This window comes from Bubalus bubalis, chromosome 6 (assembly GCF_019923935.1).
Source record: "Bubalus bubalis isolate 160015118507 breed Murrah chromosome 6, NDDB_SH_1, whole genome shotgun sequence".
NCBI classification, from domain to species: domain Eukaryota; kingdom Metazoa; phylum Chordata; class Mammalia; order Artiodactyla; family Bovidae; genus Bubalus; species Bubalus bubalis.
The window spans coordinates 21,523,584-21,546,525 of NC_059162.1; the positions used below are offsets into that span (position 1 = coordinate 21,523,584).

The window sequence follows — 22,942 nt, forward strand, 5'->3', positions numbered from 1 at the left end:
TTTTCTCCCGTGCAAGAGCGTGCGCGCCTCTTGTCGGGCTGTGTAGCCACGGAAGCATGCCAAGGGCCAGGTAGTGTGGGTGCGGCTTTCTGATGTACGCTTGCTGCCGACTTCTTCTTGGTAGGCTCGCTCGTGAACTTTGTCTTGAGCTTTTCGTGGAAAGTCTGTGCGTGAGGGAGCCTATAGGCTTGCCTGGGGCGCAGGATAGTCAACCAGCGCGGCCCTTATCTGGGCCGCACACACGAAGTCGGATGAGGTGTCAGGAGGCGCCCCGTGACGAGCTTCTCGTCGGGGTGTCTTGTGAGAGGCTGCCACTAGCCGTTTTCCCACCAGTGTCCTGCTTTCAGAGGCTTCATTTCTTGCGTGGTCAGCTGCCTTGCTTATTGCACGCCTTAGTCATTGCTGGAGATACTGCTTAGATACCCTGGCACTCATCCCTTCTCACCCCAAGCAGGCCTCTTCGCATTTCTGGATCCAGTTCTCTCTTCACCCCCGCCTTTTTCTCTCTCGGCTTTCTCCTGTTACCTTCCCAGTCAGAAAGCAGTACCTACCTCTGTTTCAGCCTCGATTGTGCAGCTGACACGCTTCAGTAGTTGGCAGACCAGGAAACCTCCTTAATATCCCTTCTCCTTGAATGGCAGTAGAAATCGTACCTAACTTTTTTTTTTTTTCCTTCTTTCGGTCAAAAGTAGTTTTCCTTTTCTTCCTATCTGAAAAACATTGAACTACAGTTTAGAAGAAAACCCCACGCCGAGTTGTCGGCAGTTTGGTGGGCTGTTTGCCAACCCCTTTCTCAGGATGTGTTGTGCTCACTTCTGATTCACAAAGTCCTGCTGGCCAATAGAAACCACTGGGCCAAACAGAAAAGGCAGGACCATGGCGGGAAGGACTGTCCTCCCCCTCGTGGCTGCCTCGGGGACGGCACTCCGTAGATCCGCTCAGCCCCAAGAAGCCTCTGAGATCGGAGGAGGTGTTGGGAGTGAGGTGATGCTTAAGGGTAGGTCCAAAGAAAACTAACCAAAAAGCACACAGGATGCAGATCGAGGATCTAGGTCATTGAAAGTGAAAGCAGAACATCCTACTCTGTCTCCCCAACAGCGGGCGATTTCCTCGCTCAAATATGAAATATCTGCACCAAGACCAAGGTTATTTTTTAGTGGCGTATTGATGAGAAAACCGGTTTTTGGAGGTTTTAACGGATTTCCTCACCCTCAAGGTTGTCCACGCTGTTAGGCTCTGGACCCCTGATGGAGGAATTTCTGACCAAAAGAAGCCGATCAGTAAGTAATACCGTGAGGAGGACCGGCTTGGTTTCCGGGCCTGTCAGACACACCGAGGTTACCAGGAAGACATTGCGGGGTGGGTCTGCGGTTAGGAACGCAGCGTCTTGGGGGGTGCGGGGTGGGGCCTCCTTTTCAGTCATGTTGCCACCACTGGCCTTCCGGTTTGACCTTGGGCCGACTCCCATTTGCTAGGCCAATTTTGCAAGTGTCATATGGAAGTAATCATAAAGTACTTCATAAAGTTGTTGTGTAGATTAAATGGGATAATCAAAAATACACCTGTGACTTATATTACGTATGTCCTGATAGGAAACAATCGAAGATGAGCTTCTAACTCTGCAATAAATTGTCTTTGTGAATGTAACATCCATTCACAAAGTAAATTCGTGTTAAATAATTTAAAAATGTAAATGGAATTTATAAAGCATAAGCCCACAAAAGGGACCTGCTTATAGCAGCTTTGTTCACTATAGTCCCCAAATTGAAAACATTTCAAATGTCCGTCGTGAGGTGAATAGATACATATGATTCTGACATATTCATTCAAAGGAATAGTACTCCTCGGGGCTGCTGCTGCTGCTTAGTCGCGTCAGTCGTGTCCGACTCTGTGCGACCCCATAGACGGCAGCCCACCAGGCTCCTCTGTCCCTGGGATTCTCCAGGCAAGAACACTGGAGTGGGTTGCCATTTCCTTCTCCAATGCGTGAAAGTGAAGTCGCTCAGTCGTGTCCGACTCTTAGCGACCCCATGGACTGTAGCCTACCAGGCTGCTCCGTCCATGGGATTTCCCAGGCAAGAGTACTGGAGTGGGGTGCCACTGACTCCTCGCTAAAGTAGTACAAATACCTGATACATGGCAACAGTATGGATTACTCTCAAACGCATCATGCTGAGTGAGGGAAAAAGAACATACTCTCTGGTTCCATTTATGTGAATTTCGAGAACTGAAAAATCGATCCACAGAGACAGGACCGAGATCACTGATGACCTGCGTCAGGGAGCGGTAGGGGGACTGACTGCAAAGGGGCACAGAGGACAGTCTGGAGTTCTGGAGATATTCTTTTTCCTTGAACAGGATAGTGGTTCCATGGGTACGTACGTTCGTTTGTCAAAAGTCATCAAACCTGAAATGGATGCGTTGTATTATTTTCAAATTATACCTTAAGACGTTTGATTTTTATTTTTATTATTATTTTTTTCCTATTTAGAAAAATTTATTGAACATTATTCCTGCATCACAGTTATTGAAAGAAAAACTTAATTTTCCCTGAAGGCACCCTGTCATTTTACATGATCTATACCCTAAAACTTTTTGTATTAAAAATACAGGCTAAATATGAAATTAGTAAAGTGCAGCATATAAAACATCATGCTGAGCAAAAACAAGTCCAAAAGAAAAGTTACCATGTATCAATAGAATAGTTCCCACAGTATTTAAGATGTTTCCTATGTAAATCATATTTGAATGCAATTTTTAGAACCATATTTAAAGGTATTTTGCAATTTGTTAACTAGGTATCCACATTTTTCTTCCACGACATAATCTGTTCCTCTGATTAAGTTGGCAACATCTGCTAGGATCCACAAAATGCAGCAAGAAGGGCACAGTTATTTCTCAAGATTCGAGAAATCTGGTCCACCTTTAGTGTAGTTCCCTGAGATTTCTGCTCCACTGAAGTCAAAACCAGGATTTTCTTTCTGGAATCTCTCTAATGTAAGTTTTCTCTGCATTTGGTCTTGCACCCAAGGGTCAGCTGCATAATCAGATTCTAGAAGAGAAGTCCAACAATTTGCTGCATCTCTCTTCGTCTTTGTAAGAACAATACGGACCATTTTTCTATCCTCCGGAGTCCACGTTCCCTCATCAGCTATTGTAGAGTCAAAGAGTTTGCCCTTGAGGATCTCGCGGCCACCCACGGCCAGCGCCACATGCCGGCTCTGCAGGCCGCACTGGATATCCTGGGCGCGAGTGCCTGGCGGCACCTGAACTTCAATGAACACCTCCTCCAAGGTCTGGTACCACTCAAGACGTTTGATTTTTAAAAGTAATGAGAAGAATCATTCCCAAATTTAATGTCTTAATTAAATTATTATTATTAGCCTTAGGGAATCCTTTCAGAAAGGCATCTCTCGTATAAACAATTTGATTGAAAGTTCAACAATTTCTTCATTTCTCTTTATTTTTCTTCCATTAAATTTATGCACTATTAAGTTGAATGCTTAAAAATAGAATCTATAAGAGCTCTATTTATAAAAGTATGGTGGTGGTTTAGTCACTAAGTCGTGTCCAACTCTTGTGACCCCGTGGACTGTAGCCTGCCAGGCTCCTCTGTCCATGGGATTCTCCAGGCAAGAATACTGGAGAGGGTTGCCATTTCCTTCTCCAGGGGATCGTCCCGACCCAGGAATCAAACCCGGGTGTCCTGCATTGCAGGCAGATTCTTTACCAACTGAGCTACGATGTATTTTTTTCCTCTCTGTTGATATACCGAAATGACTCCGTCAATATGTAACTACCTTAACAGAAGTTATTTTTGAATTTAACATGTCTCAAAGTTTTACATATTCGTATTTTCTGCATCATTTAATTTTATAAACTAAGCATATATATGTTTTGCCAAAACTTAGAATAACAGTAGTTAATTCCGGGGGTCGGGACTACGGGTGGCAGCTTATTTTCTTACATACATATATTTAGACAGAGTGCCTGAAGAACTGTGGGCGGAGGTTCGTAACACTGTACAGGAGGCAGTGATCAAAACCATCGCCAAGAAAAAGAAATGCAAAAAGGCAAAATGGTTGTCTGAGGAGGCCTTACAAATAGCTGAGAAAAGAAAGGAAGCGAAAGGCAAAGGAGAAAAGGAAAGATATACCCATCTGAATGCAGAGTTCCAAAGAATAGCAAGGAGAGATAAGAAAGCCTTCCTCAGTGAACAATGCAAAGAAATGGAGGAAAACAATAGAATGGGAAAGACTAGAGATCTCTTCAAGAAAATTAGAGCTACCAAGGGGACATTTCATGCACGGATGGACACAATTAAGCACAGAAACGGTATGGGCCTAACAGGAGCAGAAGATATTAAGAAGAGGTGGCAAGAATACACAGAAGAACTATACAAAGAGATCTTCATGACCCAGATAACCACGATGGTGTGATCACTGACCTAGAGCCGGACATCCTGGAGTGTGAAGTCAAGTGGGCCTTAGGAAGCATCACTACGAACAAAGCTAGTGGAGGTGATGGAATTCCAGCTGAGCTATTTCAAATCCTAAAAGATGATGCTGTGAAAGTGCTACACTCATTATTCCAGCAAATTTGGAACACTCAGCAGTGGCCAACAAAGGTCTGTCTAGTCAAAGCTATGGTTTTTCCAGTAGTCGTGTATGGATGTGAGAGTTGGACCATCAAGAAAGCAGAGTGCCGAAGAACTGAAGCTTTTGAACGGTGGTGTTGGAGAAGACTCTTGAGAGTCCCTTGGACTGCAAGGAGACCCAACCAGTCAATCGTAAAGGAAATCAGCCCCAAATATTCTTCGGAAGGACTGACGCTGAAGCGGAAGCTCCAATACTTTGGCCACCTGATGCGAAGAACTGACTCGCTGGAAACGCCCCTGTCGCTGGGAAAGATTGAAGGCAGGAGGAGAAGGGGACGGCAGAGGACAAGATGGTTGGATGGCATCACTGGCTGGATGGACTTGAGTTTGAGCAAGCTCCGGGAGTTGGCGATGGACAGGGAAGCCTGGCGTGCTGCAGCCCATGGGGTCGCAAAGAGTTGGACACGACTGAGCGACTGAACTGAATGCCTGTTACGTGACTCCTCTTGGGTGTTTTTTCAAAAGAAATATACGGACTTAAATTTCTTGTCAAGCATCTTTACGGTTTGTGTTCCTCTTTGACTGGTAGGACATCCTGTGGAGCCAGGAAGGCTTCAGTTCAAATTCCTGCTTTCAAATCCCACTCACTGACTGACTTGACAAGTTACTTAACCTTTCTATGTCTCAGGTTCCTCATATGTGAAATGAGGATGATGACATGATGCAAGCCTTTTGAAAGGATTAAGTGAGTAAACCCACTTAAAACTTGTAGACCATGCCTGGGCACTTGGCGCTTTGCACGTCTTCACTGGGGGTAAGCTCTTGCATTTTGGGAGCAACACTGCATAAAGATTGGGTGTGATTTTATTTGTTACTGACACCTTTCAGTGACTATGAACCTTCCTAGAGAGACGAAAGCAGTGACCTCCTGGGCTGAGAGGATCTGCCAGTTTGTTTACCACCTCATGTGATCAGCTCATCAAAGGGGGACTAATGGTCCAATTGCTTGCTTCGAGAATGGGCCCCCCCCATCCTTTTTTTTTTTTTTTTTTTACGTTTTTACAGTGGAAAACATTCCTACACATGATACTAGACCCAGAATTTTAAAAGCTTGGCACATATAATTACATAAAAATTTAAGTTGGACACACAAGCAGTGAGTTTTACTCATATAATAGATAGGTATACATTATATGCAGTAATACATGTACATACATATTATATACAGACTATATATATATAGTCAATTACATATGCCCCAAAACTTGTTATGGGAGAAAGTGGACCCTGATCCCATCCCACATTTCTTTTTTTCCGAGAATAAACACTAACCAACTGTTTGGCTATTTATCTCCTTATCTCTAAATAAATACTGACGCTCCGCTTTTCCAGTTTCCCACCCCAGGTCCTGCAGACCGGCCTGCAAAGGGGAAAAGTGGAGTGTGTGCGGTTCCCTGCCCGCCAGTCTTCCACTCACCTGCAGACTCGCACAGCCCACCTCACCGGCTCCGCACGGAACCCGCGAAGGAAACTTGGCCAGGACAAATGCCAGGCCAGCAGCTTTGCGACTGAGGGTGAACCGGGTTCCCGGACGCGTCAGTAAAGGGTGGGAACTGCTCCAGAGTGAGGCGCTCGCTCTGGTCGCCCCAACTCAGCGACCGTCCCCGCCGCGGTACCCGCCCGCTCCTCTCCCTTCCAGTCCCTTTCTCCCTTCTGGCTCATCCTCTCTTCTCTCCTGCCCTTGCCCTTCCTCGGATCTTTTCGCCGGCCTCACACCTTTCTTTTCCCGTCCTCCAAAGACAGCTGCGTCATTGAGTCCTTTGTAACCGCTGAAAGTTCCTAAATACAAGCATCAGAGAGATGCTCCTCAGCACCGCGAAGGGAGCACTTTAACTGGCTTTTCAAGTCCATCACGGGCCTCATCCATATTTTCCTCCCGAGCAGTAGAGGACACAAGTGGGGCGTCTTCTCGGTGGAGCAGAGTCCCGGCAGGACGAAGGGGGCCCGGCCGGGGGTGCGGACTCGGAGCGGCTCGTCGCGCCTTCGGCCCCGGAGCAGCCTGGCCGGGCGGCCGTGGGTCAGGGACCTGGGGTCTCCTCAGACGCCGAAATCCGCGACCCCCGCTCCTCTTTCGGGCTGAGCTTGGGACCAGAGGACGCGATTTCCAGGAGTCAAGGTTCAAATCTTGGCCGAACAGCGGCTTTGCGTGCCCAGCGGAGACTTAGGAGCGAGAAACTCTGAATAAAATCATAATAAACTGGGACAAGATCAATTAATATTCGGAATGATAGAGAGCCTGAATAAAACACAGTTCATTCCAGTCAGGTCTGGAACCTTCCACCCGAAAGCTGCCATCCTGGCTGGTCAGCGACATCGCAGGCCCTCCCCGGCACCATTTACGCACCGGGACAACCGTGCAGTTACAAGGCGTGCGGTGTGAAGCCCCCTCGTGGGGCAGGACTCGGTGGGCGCAGCCTCTGCCTTTTACCCCCGAGACCCAGGGGACCCGACGAGGGGGCGGCACTGGCCGAGGGGGGCGGGGCGGGGAGCAGGAGAGGCGCCGGCCCTCCGATGCCCAGGGATGGGCAGAGCCGCCCGGGCCCAGCGAGGACGCCCCGGTCCCGGTCGGTCCCACACCTGTCCGCAGGGTCCGTGTGAGCTACGCCGCTGGGGGTCGCGGGAGCCGGAAAGCAGGTCCTATGAGGGGAGTAAAACGTGTCCTTCTTGTAATTAAACAGAAAGGTCCCACCGAGATTTGAACTCGGATCGCTGGATTCAGAGTCCAGAGTGCTCACCATTACACCATGGAACCCCTTTGAAAGCCAACTTCTTTCCATCGCCAGAGAAGGGTACCTGCTTCTTTAGGCTCCATACTCCCCACCCACAATCTCAGGGAAGTTCTTCCAAGGACCCGACAAGATCTGAATACGGATGACCCGCTTTGGTGTTCATCCCTCTTTGATTTCCCTCTGCTCCTCTCCTTTGACTGACATCTCTCAGTTCACTGGCACCTCAGAAAATGAAGTAAACGTTCCACTCTGGGTTTCTGGTCAGGGAAGGGCCCCTTAAGTCACCCTCATCAACCGCATATTCTGCCTCGGTTTGCCAGAGTGTCCCATGCTGAGGTAAAATTTCTGCAAATAAGAGTGTTATTTTCCTTTCCTTTACCTTCACCCTTTCCCCAGAGCCCAGAGAGGGCAGGTGATCGTCAGGGCAGGAGGTGGGATCTCCTGGGTCCCTTGGCTTTCTTGTAGCACCCATTACACTCCAAAGCCGCCACCACCGCCTCTTATGTGTAATATGTAAAGTGTGTGGACCACAAATGGAGGCAGGAGAACTCTCCTTTTCTTCTCCATACAGTTCTGATTTGGGGGGTAAGTTTTTCTCCCAAAATTTGCCAGGTTTACAGTATAAGGAAAGATGAACATTTACACAAAACCCTCAGACAAACCAGGCTGAAAGCACCTGGGGTGGCTCAAAATCAACCACGTGTCGTGGAGCCCACGAGGCAGGGCTCTGACACTTAAGCAGTCACAGATTCTTGTCAGAGCTTGGTCACGTCAGTCTCATTCCAATTTCTTAACATATCCAGAAATGGCACGATTTAAAAAAGAAGAGTGTACACATATTTAGAAGGTATGTATCCAAGTTGTCTTACAGTGTAGACAGTATTTATGTACACAAAATACCACCACACTAAACATTTACATGTATAACAAGTATACATCCACATGATGTCTCAAAGTAATAATCTTTACTTCTTCATTCTATCCCAGAGCCATTTCTTCCCTCATCCAATACACAGAACAGAAAAAAACAGCATCTGAAGAAGAGAGCTGCAGCCCAAAGAAAAGAGTCGGAAAGGTGGCCAGTGTTGCCTGGAGACACGTATTTGGTTCCCAGAGACTGGAACAGGGGTTGACACAGGAGGAAGGAGACAAAGGGGAGGCTCCTCTTAGGAGGAGGAAGTTCACAGCTCCGGGGTGAAAAGATGAAACTTCCTTTTGGAAAATCAAGAAGCTGAGGGGTAACTAACAACACAAAGTGCTCCTCCAGGAGCCCTTGAAGGCCGGTCAAAGTTTATGAGTGCAAGGACCAGTAATGGTCTCTGGCTGATACAGAAGAAATGCACAGAAAGTATGTTGACAGATCACGGAATGGCCAGGAAACCTAGAGAACCAGGCTCTCACAAGGGGCAGGGAGAAAAATCAAATGAGGTTAGAACCGCAATGGGTGGAGAGACGGTCTTTGAGGGACGAAAGCCTGGGTGTTGGATCTGAGAGCTAAGGAGCTGGTGGGGATGTGGTGGGAGCTGCCTGTGCTGGGGGCCAGTGAACAGAACTACCCTGGGAACGTAACTCCTCCTCCTCCCTCTCCTCCACTGCCGCTTCCCTCTCGCTGGTCCTCCCGCTCTATCCTGGTCCTCCCTTTGTACGGCTCCACCTCTCTCTCATCTCCCCTTCTTCCTTGCTCTCTTTCTCCTCATCTCCCCTTCTTCCTCGCGCTCTTTCTCCTCATCCCCTGTTTGCAGCTCCTTCCCCTCCCATTCCGCCCTGTCTTTCTGGACCTCCTTCTTCTGTCGCTAGCGCTCCTCCACCACCTCCGGTTTCCACAGTTGGGAGGAGGATGCGGGAATATTTCCCACCATCCCAGGAAGCACGAATACCTTGCTCTCTGGGCAGGACACTCTGAGGGTCTCTTGGAGACTGAGTGAGGAGGCCCTCAAGTTGTTCTCGGCGAGGGGACACAAGAGCGACCGCCACCAGATCCCTGACCTCCTGGAGCTCCCTTGAAACCAAAGAAGGCAGTGGGAGGACCCCACCGGTCCCAGAGGCCTCTCCAAAGGGTGCGCAAAGGCTCATTTCCCCCACCGCTCCGTACTCTTCCCATTGCCTCCAACCTGCACATGGGTCCCCGTCTGGCAAGCAGAGAACTGGCGATCAAGGGGGTGGTCTGGCCACAGCGGAGCAAACCGCAAGAGCAATCAGTTTACAGAAATTTCTAGAAGCAGAAGGCGACTTTCAGGTGAAATAAATAAGGATCGTGGTTGTCAAAAGATTCAGAGGATTATGATAATAGTATTTATGATTTTGCTGCCTATAGCATTATTGATCCAGTAGTTTCTAAACCGAGGCACATCTGACAACAGCAGCGTGAAGAAGAATGCTCTTATTGCTCCCATTTTGCACAAGAAAGTAGGGAGATACCCAAAGTTGTCTTTATTTGTTCAAGGCCACACAGGGCAGAACCATTTTTACAACCCAGAGCTTGTGCTCCTGAGCACACATTCGTTGGGTCTTTCTTCTCAGATGTGGCTGTGTCAACATTTCTCAGTTGGAGGGATGGGAAGAAGAGAGAAGGCAAGAGAAGGAGCAGGGACCGGTGGAAGCACAAATTCTTTGATCCTCCCCTCCCTGGCTTTCCCCTCTCAGCTTTCCCCTCCCCTCCTCGTCTAGCCTCCTGCTTTCCTGCAGGCACCAGCTCTTTCCCTCCTTCCCCACCCTGTTACCGGACTGGGACAATGCTCCTCTCTCGGGATCCCTGCCCAAGATCCTGGCAGGTCTCAGTGCCTTCCTCCCAAACCCACCTTCCCCGCTTGGCTTTCACTTCCCGCCCTTTCCCGCTCCCACGTGGACCCCACAGGACGCAGCCTACCCAGCTGGGCACAGCCGGAGCACCCGAGACCTTTCCGTTGCCCGCCTCACGGGATGCTGCGAAATCTAACAACCGGCATAAAGGCATTTCAAAAGAACTTTTCGCCCTTCGAAAACTTTCCGTATTTCCATTCTCAGGGGTCTTAATGGGACGAAGGGCTAAAGACGACAATGTATATTCATCCAAGTCCTAGAGCGTCCCGGTGAGTGCCAGACCCTGTCCTGGGCGTGCGGACACGGGGCGACCATCCCCACGACCTCTGTCCTGGTGGAAATCGCCTGGTGGACACAGGAAACTTAAGCACAACCTCGGCCCCGGAGGCCTTTTGCCAGGGTGGGCAAACTCTCATTCATTGAGTGTAGGCGAGGATACGGGAAGAGCCATCATGGGAGCCCACCGGGTGTTCAGCTGTCCTTGGATCTCGTTCGATTCAGGCCCGGAGGGTCCGAACCCTGGATCCCGGTATTTCTGAGGGCGCTGGCATCTGTGGCGGGTAGGGGGCAAGGACGTGGCGCCGTATCCCTGGGGGCAGGGGACTTACCCTGGGGATGAGTACGTGTCTACTCCATACAGAGTCCAGAAAAGGCCTGTAGTGCTGTCTCTGTGGCGCAATCGGTTAGCGCGTTCGGCTGTTAACCGAAAGGTTGGTGGTTCGAGCCCACCCAGGGACGGTGGGGTGAGATTTTAGAGGCCACCAAAGAGACTCCCTTTTGCCAAGAGGACACCGGAGAAGGGCTGCGGCGAGCCGGCTTGCGGAGAAAGAGCACAGGAGTCAGGTGCAAAGGAGCAGCGGGGAGGGCGGGTCCCGGGTGGATTGGAAGCGTCGGTCATTCCTGAGAGCCCAGAGCGCTGACCGCCGGCGCCGTGAAAAGGGTCACCGAGGCGCGGGTCCGCAGGGGCGGAGGGACGGCGTCCACGCTGCTGGGCTGCGGGGTCTCCTGGGCCTCGGGCGCACCCCCCACCCCCTGCGGCTTCCGGGAGCTGGGGAGTCGGCGGCGGGGTGGGGGGCGGTGGTGGGCTACCCCTGCGATCGGGTGCGGAGCTGAGGGTCTGACGACTCTGGGTTGGGTGCGGGAACCCGAAGGCATCCTGTGGGGGCCCGAGGGTCCTCACTTGAGGGGAGAGGAGGAACCCTAAAGCAGAGCGCTCGGGAGCCGCCGTCTCCGTGCCTGAGAGAGCCTGGGGCTTCAAGGTTCCTTTTGAGTGTTAGAAATTGGTGGTCTAGATACTGATGGCGGGACCTCGGGTTTTCATGGATACGGTGTTAAGCGGTGCCGGGTAGTCCTGTTTCCGTAGTGTAGTGGTTATCACGTTCGCCTCACACGCGAAAGGTCCCCGGTTCGAAACCGGGCGGAAACAGACCGCTTATTTTCTTCCCATCCCACCCTCCCCCACCGAGATTTGTTTTCTGATTGGCAAAACCACAAGGTTCCAAAGGCTCGGGGTGAAGCAGAGGACGCAGCTGTAGGAGGAGTTGGTGACCACCTGGAAGTCTCCTCAGCACTAGCAAGCAGGCCTCCTTTCTCTGCTCCGAGTCCCTGTGAATCCAGGCCGAGTTCATCCCGGGGGCGGGCAAGGACAAGACTGACTTCGAGTCACCCTTACGTCCGGAAACCCCGAGCCTCGGCTCCCTGTCGGGCCCCTGGGTCTCTTCCACGTGTTCACAGATTGTCTCTGAAAACCATGGAGTTCATTCCCGTGACGCTCACTTGCTTTCCCCCACCTCGGAACACCTGAGGAGCAGTTTTATCTCCCTGGTAGAGGAAAAGAGACCGCACCAAGGTCTCACCGTGGGCTCCAGCCAAAGACGCGGAAGTGAAGAATTTAAGGCTCCACGAACTGAGCCGGTCGCGGAGGGAAAGGAACCGGTACCCGTGCGGTCGTCAGGAGAGGCCCCGGAGCCAGGTCAGAGATCTGGAGGTAGACGGATCCGCTCATCACCCGCTGAAAGCCAAGTCGAGTCCCTGACTCGAGGGAAAACCAAGGTTCACAAAGAGAGCATGACCTGGGCTCGGCAGCACACAGCGCTAGAGCTGGACCAGGAGGGACCCCAACCGGATAGTTTGTGACCTGGTCTCAGAACGAGAAGCGTCGCCCAGGAACGGGGATTTGAAGGGCTGCGAGCCTTGCACAGCTGCATACAGCCGTGGGGGCGCTGGGACATTTCCTTTCCTGTTCTCTGCATCTCTGGTTCATCTTTGCACTCTCAATTTTCACCTGGACAGCCAAGTCCGCTCTTCTGCGCGGTTCCCTGGTGGTCTAGTGGCTAGGATTCGGCGCTTTCACCGCCGCGGCCCGGGTTCGATTCCCGGTCAGGGAAAGCTGTTTTCTTCTCCAGTCCTCGATGTCTTCCTGTCCAGATCAGAATTGTCTTTTGCTTCAAGGTCCAGTGCAGTAGAGCGTCTGCACTGGGTCCCGGCCTCAGGGTCCTTGACATCAGGCAGGCTGGAGGAGACTCCCCGGATGCAGTGAACAGCCTGGGCTGCCCAGCTCTCCTCTCCACTCTTTTCTCTCTGCTTGTTAGAAACCCAGAGTCTTCCTTATAGAGTTTTCATCCAAAGAGAATCAGGGACTCGAGTTCCAAAGATTCATTCAAAACCAAACCCCAAACCCTCCAAAACATACATCCAAGTTACAAGAATAGTAACATCGTGTATTCTGTACTCAGCCGCACAGTTCACATTTTCCCACGTTTGCTTTGTCACTCTCTCCATGGAAACCTGAAATCCATTCTCTTTAGGATGCAGAGAAGCTTCCGGGGGAGTTCGGTTCGGATCTCCAGGAAGTGCAGGCCGGGCATGCTCTGCGCTTGTAGGAATACCCCACCCCCACCCCCACCCGCAACCCCAGGACCGTCTGCTATCCGGACTCCTCCGGGTCGTCTTGATGGACAGTGGGGTCTTGGGTCAGCCTGAGCGCTAGAACCACCTACCTCGGGAAGACCCATGGGGAAGTGCAGCTGCCCCCTTGGCTCTTTTGCCTGGCTCTCTGTGCCCAGAACACAAAGGGGAAGCCTTCTTTCCTGTGGTGGGAGGATGAGTGGACCAGGTGGGAGATGCATCAGAGGGAGGGGAAGTATTCTCGAGAGCTTTCCGGAATTGTCTGCTTGGGTGGCTGTCCTGGGATAATGGTGTTTTGTGTAGTCTTCTCCTGGTCTTGACCCAGTCTCAGGTCCGATGTGATTCACCGTTCTCATCTTTCCGTTTTCCCGAGGCTTTGGAACCGGCACCGTTTCTCTGCGGAGCAAGAGGCACGTCCTGGGAATTCTTGTCTCCAGCACAAAGAGTCGAGGGGCCCGGTGCGGTGGTGTCTCTGTGGCGCAATCGGTTAGCGCGTTCGGCTGTTAACCGGAAGGTTGGTGGTTCGAGCCCACCCAGGGAGGCGGCGGTCGAGGTTTTAGAACCCATTCAAGGTTTTCCGTGCTGACGACCATTCAAGCGGTTCTTGGCCCACACAAAAATATTCGGGGTCCTAGTCACCTCCGGACTGCTGCCAGTCTGGGCCACCTCACCTTGCCCACCCTGTACTCTGCAAGTGCAAGTGTATTCCTATTCACTCATACTTGCCTAAGGCAGGACCTCCTGAGACAGATCAAGGGATCCAGTTTCCGGTGGGGTCAAGTCTTTATTCTGCCAAGTACATAGACTTAGACATGTAAGTTATACCTTATGTGCCCCAGGTTTTTCACCTGTAAAAGGAGGCCAGCACTTAGCAATTGTTCTGTCAATAATGTTATCAGTGAACCCACCGTCACCGTTAGCCTCTGCATTATTTTTTTGAAAGGCATTTCCTACATGGTTCATGTATTATTTGGTTTCATGGTTTTATGATGACAGATATGCTGCAACCATCATTATCGTACTCACACTTCTGACCATTCGTGCAGGTATTTATTTCCACAGTGTAGAAACCTGGAAGTGCAATCGCTTCCTTGAGTGTTTTATGCTTCTTAAGTTGGTAAGTCCTGCAAATTTGCCTTCCACAGAAGCGGGACTGAGTCGTATTTCAAATTATTTTCCAGTCGTTCAGTGTCCCTTTCTTCAATTACTTTGGCAACACAACAATTTTTCTATACATCTCTCTATGATTCTCTGAACTAACAAAGGGAGCAGTGGCCTCCTGACCCAACTAAGGGGAAAGACAATAGAAGGTGACGCTGTGGCATTACACAGAGGTGCTCTACTGCTTATGGTGGAGAGTTGTCACTGACCACTTTTAAGTCCTCTAGTAAACTGTCCATTGTTTTGTCCGGTGACCTGGTCAACCGGGTCCAGAAAAGAACGGCCAGGCTGGCCTCTTTCTGCCGAGCAACTTATCCAAAGAGAAAAATCTCACTGATCCCAGAGCCTTTTTCCTTCTCCCCTTTCTTCTTTTATTTACAAACTTTGGTTACACTTTTAACGTGAGGAAAAAAATTCGGTTGTCCTGTCCCTCCTCCTATAAAGTGGGGTGTTACCATGGAACACCCCATTTACTTTATTCCTTGACAGTTTTTTGGTTTGGTTATTTTTTGGAAAGAGTCGGACACGACTTGAGCGACTGAACGGAACTGATAAAAGTTAGCCCATCACATGGGCTAACTCACATGTCGTTAGAGGAGCCCCGCGGAAATCCTGCCCCTCGCAAGCTCCCGCTTCAAGACCTGGACCCTTAGAGCTATTGGCTCCTGTTTGCGCGTTCTTCTATTAAATCTTACGTGCAGAGACTGTGCGTTTTGACGTTTTTGTACCGTGTGGTTTGGGGACAACTATGTTCTCTCTCTGATTTGCTTCATCACTGATAAGATGGCGCTCGCTTGTGGTGAAGAACCTGCCTGCCATTGCGGAAGATGTAAGTTACACCGGTGTTCGATTCCTGGGTCAGGAAGATCCCTGGAGTAGGGCACGGCCAACCCACTCCAGTATTCTTGCCTGGAGAATCCCATCCGACAGAGGAGCCTGGCAGGATACCGTCCATAGGTTGCACAGGGTCTGGACACGACTGAAGCGATTTCGGCGCGCATACCTGCAATTTCTCCTATCAATGTGGTAATCTGGTCTCATTTTAGGAAGTGAACTTCTGGGATAATCCACATTGAGTGGTGGTTGACAGGGGTCCTGTTCCCTGTGAGGCAGAAGATGACAGTTTACGCCTGGACCCCATGAGGCTTTTTTCATTGCTGCTTGTCTTGATGATTCTAGTATTTCCTGGGATGTGACACGGCCCCACTGAGAAGTTGTCCACTTCTCCTCTTTCCACTGTTTGGTCAAATCCAGGTGGGCCCAGTCTATCTTAGTCAAGCACTGCACAAGTGTCCTAAGAGATTAACACAGGAAGGATACTGAATTTTTAGCATGGAACAGACAGTTTCTTTCACTGGTATATGAAAGTTTCTAAATAGCTGAAAATATTCAACAAGTGAGGTAAGGATTGTTGAAATCGGCCCTACAGAATGCAGAGGAAAAGACATATCTTTGCAAAGAAGCAATGAAGTCAGCAACGTGAACACTTCTGACAACCCTGCAAATCAGATTGAATACTTCCAGAACCATAAGCAAGTTCAGCCCTCAAGAAAAAGGAATGACTAGCAATGACTTCAAGCACAGTTTTTATGCACTGGGGACTCATAAGTGTATTACAGAATTCCTATTTTCCTCAGTGAGATTCCTCCAATATCGCTTAATTGTATTTCATTTTGTTCTCACACTGGCAAGTGTTGTTAATAAACATCATTGACTCTGCTTTCACCTTAAATAAGGCTCGCTAATTTTTTTAAAAATTTATTTATTTTATTTATTTTTGGCTGCCCTGTATTAGTTGCTTTGTGTGGGTTCTCTCTAGTTGGCGCTGTGCAGGCTTCTCGTTGCGGTGGCTTCTCCCGTTTCAGAGACACAGAGTCTGGGTTGCATGGGCTTCAGTAGTGGCAGCACACAGGCTTGGTAGCGGGTTGGCTCGAGGGTTTTAGTTGCTCTGCGGCATGTGGAGTCTTCCCAGACCAGGGATCGGACCTGTTTCCCCTCCACTGGCAGGCAGATTCCTATCCACTGTACCCCCAGGGAAGTCAAGCAAGGCCCACTGCTTTGATGTATTTTTTTCCCCCTGTTTAAATATATTTCTCAGAAACAAGTCAATACACTTTCTCTCACTCTGGGGAGGAACAGACAAGTTAGGCCTCTCAAAATTTAAAGGTGTCACTCCTCTTAGGAAAGTGATAATCAGTTCCATAAATGTAAAATTAAAAATGAAGACTTTCTGGGGAAAATACTCTACTGTTTATGCTTCCATGTGGTATTTATATAAGGAAAATTGTGTTGCTAAATTTGTGACAGGAAAAAAATAGATTTAGCTGTAGATTGAGTAAATGGTCTTGATTACTTGGAACAGCAACCATGAAGGAATGAAATTGATAACAGATTATTCTTAATACTTTTAAACAATTTAAATAACTTACATAATGGCCTTCAAAATGTTTACTCATGTTCTTTTTTTTTTTTTTAAATGGAAGCGACTCAGAATAATTACATTGTTTTTCTCATTTTGGTCTAACACCAACTCTATATGTATTTTCAGATTATCTTATAAAGGTGTAGAATATAATGGTGGTATGATATTTTAGTATTTAAGTCTTGGGTTTATTTAGGTTGAAAATCCTGAATTACATTGGACTTCCTAAGTTTCCTATGCTGGTTGTACTGCTCAGATAAGCCAACATAGCCAATGAGTATTTAAACTCTAAAGTTTAAATTTATGTTCTTGAAGTATACTGAATATACTAATATCTGTAAAGGGAATGAATAGTTACAATTCTAGACACCAGAGGACTCAATCATTCCCCTACAATATTTGGCTTATATTTTTAGGTGTCCTGTAATATATGATTCCAATATACACCAATATATGATTCCAACATTCTCGTGTTCCGACATGTGTCTGCTTAAATGACAGATTCATGATCTATAGTTTCCTTTGACTATATTAAATTGATTTTAATGAATGAATCATCTTTCGTTGCCTGCAAGTTTGTTCTCTCTTTGTCCTTCCCATTTGTCCTAATTTCCTGGTAGATTGGCTTGACAGCAGAAAATACCGCTTAGTTGGGGAATGCTGTTGTTGTTACAAATATTTCTATATCTTGTTCGTACATGGCTGATGCCGGGCATATTACTACGTGTTCCCTTGACGAAAGTTTGGTGCAGTGTTTGTTGGTTTTTAGTGCTCTGACATTTCAGAATCATAACCTTAATGTTGTGCACTGCACAGCTTCTCAAACTTTTTCGAAGCGTCACCTTATTTCTTATTAGGCATCCATTTTTTTCGCATGGCACTTGCTTTCTATCATAGCAACTACCAAAATCCAGCTTTGCAGAGGTATGATATCATAGTAAAGAGTGTAAAATAGTCTAATGTTGGCAGATTTTACTATGTAGATTACACCTCAATAAACTCAAGAAGAAAAGTAAAAAGGCAAACAGTACCAAAATTTCACAGGATGGAGAGCGCTGTAAATTATTTTTCATTTCTAAAAGGAGTGTTAGTAAGGTCAACAAAATTGGAGAGGAATTTGGCAGCATCAGCTAAGGGTCGTACATACACTATCACGTGCTGTGGCCCAGAAATCGTACTTTTATCTCTGCTATATATGTGACCTCTGCTGTCCCATGCGACAGGTACAAGTCACGGGTAACTACTGAACTACAAGTGTTTCTAGTGTCACACGTGGTAATGATGAGTTTTTGTTTTTTGTTTTTTAACGCAGTAAATCTCACAAACCTTTTAAAATAGGTTGTAATTGAAAACTTTAAATTCCAGGTGACTGGTGTAATGCTCGGAGAAGACAATGGCACCCCACTCCAGTACTCTTGCCTAGAAAATCCCATGGACGGAGGAGCCTGGCAGGCTGCAGTCCAAGGGGTCGCTGAGAGTCGGACACGACCAAGTGACTTCCTACTTTCACTTTCCACTTTCCTGCATTGGAGAAGGAAGTGGCAACCCACTCCAGTGATCTTGCCTGGAGAATCCCAGGGACGGGGAAACCTGGTAGGCTGCCATCTATGGGGTCGCACAGAGTCGGACACGACTGAAGCGACTTAGCAGCAGCAGCAGCAGCAGCAGCAGGTGTAATGCTAATAAAGGGAAACCTCACTAAAATTGAGTCAGGAGACCAGAAGGGGGAGCTCTCATGGATTACCACTCAAGTTCAAATACAGGAAGAATTGTCAATCATAGACCTAAACAGAAGAATCATCAATAGGAAAGAACAATCAGTTATAGGCCCGGACAGAAAAAGATGTACCTTGTATCTCCTGCAATATATCAGCAACTCGGCCAATGAGAAACTGTCACCACCCTGATCTTTCACTTTTGCCCAGTGTCCTTTGGTTCAAAACAAGTCCTCTCAGCTTCTTTCTCTCTCTCTCTCAAAGAACGTTCCTTCTTCTCCTTTGTGCGCAATTTGCCTATGCTTTTGCCATAGTTTGCTTGTCCTGCTTTGTGATTCCCCTGCTATTTCTGAATCAACCCACTTTGTTGGGGAGAAAATCCTAAAATTTTTATTCTAAAGGTCAACCCTGGCATTATTTTATTGGAATGGGCTGCCCTAGAGAAATGTGTATGTCCTTGAAAAGTCATAAGAGAATGTTCGTATCGTACCATTTCAGAATATCCTCAACTGGATAAGTATACTGAGACATATTCTTCCAAGGAACACACAGAGAGACAAAGAACTACCTGAAAACTATGGTTAAATCTCATAGACGTTACGCTGAGTGAAAGAAGTCAGGCCCATACCCCTCCTTCCCAAACAAACAAACCCAGTTCTTCGGAGGGGTGTGCGTGTATGTGATTACTCTGAGCTCTTTCATGGACGTCATGAGGAAGCCTTTTGTGGTCTGGTGATTTATCATACCTTAGATCTTTGGTAATGCTTCACTAGTTATTCAGGTTGGTGTGCACCGGTAATCGTTTTGGAAGCGTATACTCTTTGAACCTTACACATGGTATTCCTCATTTTGTCAAACATTTAAAACCACTTGGTTATGGCTAATGTGATGTTGATACTTATTCTTTTCTTTTGGCCTGGGCTGGGAGGCAAAGTAAACTCGAAACACTTATTGGGCTCTTTTGGCTGTCCTCAGACTTTTGGCTTTCCTTCACTATCAGATAGCTGATTACTTAGTTATATGTTGCTCACAATCATTATCTTAAGTTGACCTTCAACTGTTAATACTGTGTCAAAGAGAAAATGTGGTGTTATTTTAAGAATAATGAATTACAATAATTATATTTAAGAATCTGCCGACCGATGCAGGGACACAGGTTTCATCTCTTGTGAGGGAATGTTCCATGTGTTGTGTGCCACACCTACGGAGCCCGCTGGCCTAGAGCCTGTGCCCGGTAGCAAGAGACGTTACCGCAAAGAGAAGCCCCTGATTGCCACAACTAGAGAGACGCCTACGCGCAGCAGCGAGACCCAGCAGTCAAAACTAAAATAAATAAATAATTACGGAAGAAAAAAATAATTATAAGCCAAGGAAAAGGGTGGTATGTGAAACTGAGAAATCCTGACGAGGAAAGTAGCTCCATTAGGCTTAGCTATCTCAGACGTGTCAAAGGGAGGACTCTGGCAGGTATGACACACGGAAATTTGCCACATTCATTTCACTACTAAACATTCAAGAAGTTTTGGAGCATCCACACGTAGCCAAGAATATTTACCTGATTAGTCATCTTCACCAGATCAACCAGTCCAGACTAGCTGTTTGATGGCTTTCAGCTTATCTCTTTACCAAGGGTTCTTAGGAGACCCGGGTTCGATTCCTGGGTGGGGAAGATCCCCTGGAGAAGGAAATGGCAACCCTCTCCAGTATTCTTGCCTGGAGAATCCCATGGACAGAGGAGCCTGGCGGGCTACAGTCCATGGGGCCACAAGAGTCAGACACGACTTAGTGACTAAACCACCCCCTTAGCCTTCCTTAATCAATAGAAATTGATAAGAGGACAGACTAGAAACTCAGGTAAGGCTTTATTGGGATCCCTGCTGCAGCAAAACAAGTAACAGGTTCCCTTGTTTGCCCTGGGTGGGGGGGAGGGGGAGGGGTGGTGTGCTGGTTCCTTCCACGGGGTGGGTGGAGGGGTCAGGCTACAGGACTGGCTCAGGTGGTTTGCCTGTGTGTTTCCTGGTGTCGTGTGCAGGGGGAATGTGCAGTACCCTGCTTGTGCTCCGGGGACCCTGTTTTTGGCACGGCTCTTCGGAGATGACAGTTGGGATTTTGGTCTTTTTGTATCTTGTTGTCCACAATTTCCACCAAAGGCATACATGCAGTTATTTTTTGTCCCCTATTGTTTCTTTGTATTTTGTTGCTGGGGAAGACATTTGGATCTCAAGGACACAGCAGTGAGTGGTGGCCTGAAGCAAGATCTTTGTTGCCTGTCCAAGAATTGGACCAGGGTAGCCCGTGTGAAAACCAGGAATCCTAGCCACCAGTCCATCAAGAGCTAGGGCTAGAAGCAAAGTTGGCCTGACTAGTGCCTTCCTTGAAGACTGAATTTCTTAAAGCGACAAAAGCTGAAAGGACAGGTACAAAGTGCATTATTAGAGCCACAGCACAAGTTGGAGGGCACACAGATACACAATTTATTTAAGACAGAAGCAAGGCAGAGAGACACACTCAGAGAGAAAGGGTGTGTGTGTCCTCCTTAACGAGAAGGAGTGTATCAGAGAGGTGATTCAGATCACCTATATAGGACATTTCTCCCGGGAGCAGAGGCCTAGGGCGAGGTTAACACCACCTATTAAGGGGTGGTTCCGTCTACCTCCTTTTTGACCCAGGAAAAAGCTTTGTAGGCACGGATAGTCTGCAAAGATCTCCTTGACCTCAAAAATACGAAATATGTGGTCTCTTAATTTCTATCCAAGCAGGACTCAGCTCTTCCTTGCTCCTCCTGATATCCTTATCTTAAAGAAGCTGTAAAGGTACATGGGATATTTAGTTGCAGCATGAAAACTCTTAGTTGTCCCAGGTGGGATCTAGTTTCTTGACCAGGGATCCAGCTCCGGCCCCAGGCACTGGGAAGTGTGGAATCTTAGCCAGTGGACCACTAGGGAAGCCCCTGTCCTTAGTCTGGAGTATCTGTCCACAGGAGACAGATTCCAGCTGCTCAGCGTGGGGCGCATGGAATTTCTGCCTCCGTTTGTCCAGGTGCAAACATTGCAGCAAAGGGTCCCAGGTCCCAGCCTGTCTCAGTAAGACAGAGGATACAGACAGGTGTTAAAATCTGTTCAGAGTCAAAACCACACCTGAAGCTGGAAATAAAATGAATGAAATTTCTGATGAATGACCCAATTTTCACGAATGGAACTGAGTTCACGGCCAGTCGTGACGCCTAATGCGTTTTACTAGACATACACACAATAATACTACATCACAAAGACAAGTGGATTTGAAAGGAACCGGTTTCCCCTGGACTGCTAAATGTTCTGTTCCCCCGCTGAACGCCGTTATTTGAAAAAAGGTGTACAGGCTTCAGCCGACCGCCAGACCGGCGCTGGGCAGGACAAAAGTTAAGGCAGGCAGCCGAGCGCGCCGGGTCCCAACACGTAGCGGGTGGGAGAACAGGAGCGGGAGGCGGACGCCGCTTCCCCCAGAGGGGGCCCGCCGGCCGGTTGGCCGGGCCGGACGGCGGGGGGGGGGGGGGTAGGCGGGGCCTAGGGCGGGGCGTGGGCCGGAGGGCTTCCCGTGACGCCACGGACGAGGCGTGTCGTATGTAGATATCCGAGCGCAGGGGGCTGGGCCGTCGTCTGGTGCTGAAACACGATATGGTCTCCCGTGGCGTGGGAGAGAACTGAGGAGTTTCTGCTTGAAAGTGCGTGGACCCGCTGTGTGGAAGGCCCAAGAAGGGTCGGGGGTGCGTGGCGGAAAGTGAGCGTGTGTGTACAGTGCAGGGCGTCTGAGGTGGTGGTGGGGCGGAAGGCAGGCAACTCATACTTACCTGGCAGGGGAGATACCATGATCACGAAGGTGGTTTTCCCAGGGCGAGGCTTATCCATTGCACTCCGGATGTGCTGACCCCTGCGATTTCCCCAAATGTGGGAAACTCGACTGCATAATTTGTGGTAGTGGGGGACTGCGTTCGCGCTTTCCCCTGGCTTATTTTTAGTAAAGAGTAGACTCCAGAGTGCGTCTGGCCGCCCGGTCATGTTGCTGTAATGTGTTGGGTCCGTTTGTTTTAAGCCTCCTGTATGTACAGGATGAGGCCGTGAAGCATAAAAGCGCCTTAAGGGCATAGGTGGTGGGTAAGTTTGAATCTCGCTACGACCCGCGAGCTTGCGGCTGGAGAACTGCCAGTCAGTCTCCGAGTTCACCTAGGTTGCGGCACGACTGTGAAGAGTGGTTCAGAAAGATGTGAGCGGCCCCAATCGCGCTTGAAAGCCAGTACGCGGAGGGTCTTCCACCGGTGCAGGGGCAGGCGCTTGTTTTTTCGGTTTTGTGGCAGTAGGAACGTGCCAGGGCTACGCGTGGATGCGGGTTTCTGAGTGTGTTTACTGCTGGTTTCGTGGCAGGCTCGCTCGTTGAACGCTCTTTCGGCCTCTTGAAAAGTTTGTGCGTGTGAGGGAAGGCTTCTTCGTGCGCAGATCCCAGCGGAGAAACCCTTACCTGAGCCAAACACACGAAGTCGGTGAGGTGTCGGGAGGCGCCCCGTGACGAACTGCTC

At 48.8% G+C, this 22,942-nt stretch overlaps 1 protein-coding gene and 6 non-coding genes across 7 annotated transcripts; 5 read left to right on the forward strand and 2 right to left on the reverse strand.

The window, feature by feature from the left end:
* Positions 1-2,831: 2,831 nt before the first annotated feature.
* On the reverse strand, positions 2,832-3,335 carry LOC123465892 (nudC domain-containing protein 2-like; the record flags this gene model as incomplete). Its single annotated transcript, XM_045166041.1, has 1 exon — positions 2,832-3,335. A coding segment is annotated over one exon (444 nt), but the record flags the coding sequence as incomplete, so codon positions are not given.
* A 4,002-nt stretch (positions 3,336-7,337) lies between these two features.
* Positions 7,338-7,409, reverse strand: TRNAQ-CUG. Its single transcript has one exon. It is a non-coding gene; the product is annotated as a tRNA-Gln (tRNA).
* Positions 7,410-10,849: 3,440 nt separating this feature from the next.
* On the forward strand, positions 10,850-10,923 carry TRNAN-GUU. Its single transcript has one exon. It is a non-coding gene; the product is annotated as a tRNA-Asn (tRNA).
* Positions 10,924-11,538: 615 nt separating this feature from the next.
* Positions 11,539-11,611, forward strand: TRNAV-CAC. The gene has a single exon. It is a non-coding gene; the product is annotated as a tRNA-Val (tRNA).
* Positions 11,612-12,500: 889 nt separating this feature from the next.
* Positions 12,501-12,572, forward strand: TRNAE-UUC. The gene has a single exon. It is a non-coding gene; the product is annotated as a tRNA-Glu (tRNA).
* Positions 12,573-13,560: 988 nt separating this feature from the next.
* TRNAN-GUU lies at positions 13,561-13,636 on the forward strand. Its single transcript has one exon. It is a non-coding gene; the product is annotated as a tRNA-Asn (tRNA).
* Positions 13,637-22,211: 8,575 nt separating this feature from the next.
* On the forward strand, positions 22,212-22,375 carry LOC123465931. Its single transcript, XR_006641251.1, has one exon. It is a non-coding gene; the product is annotated as a U1 spliceosomal RNA (small nuclear RNA).
* The last annotated feature ends 567 nt before the right edge of the window (positions 22,376-22,942 follow it).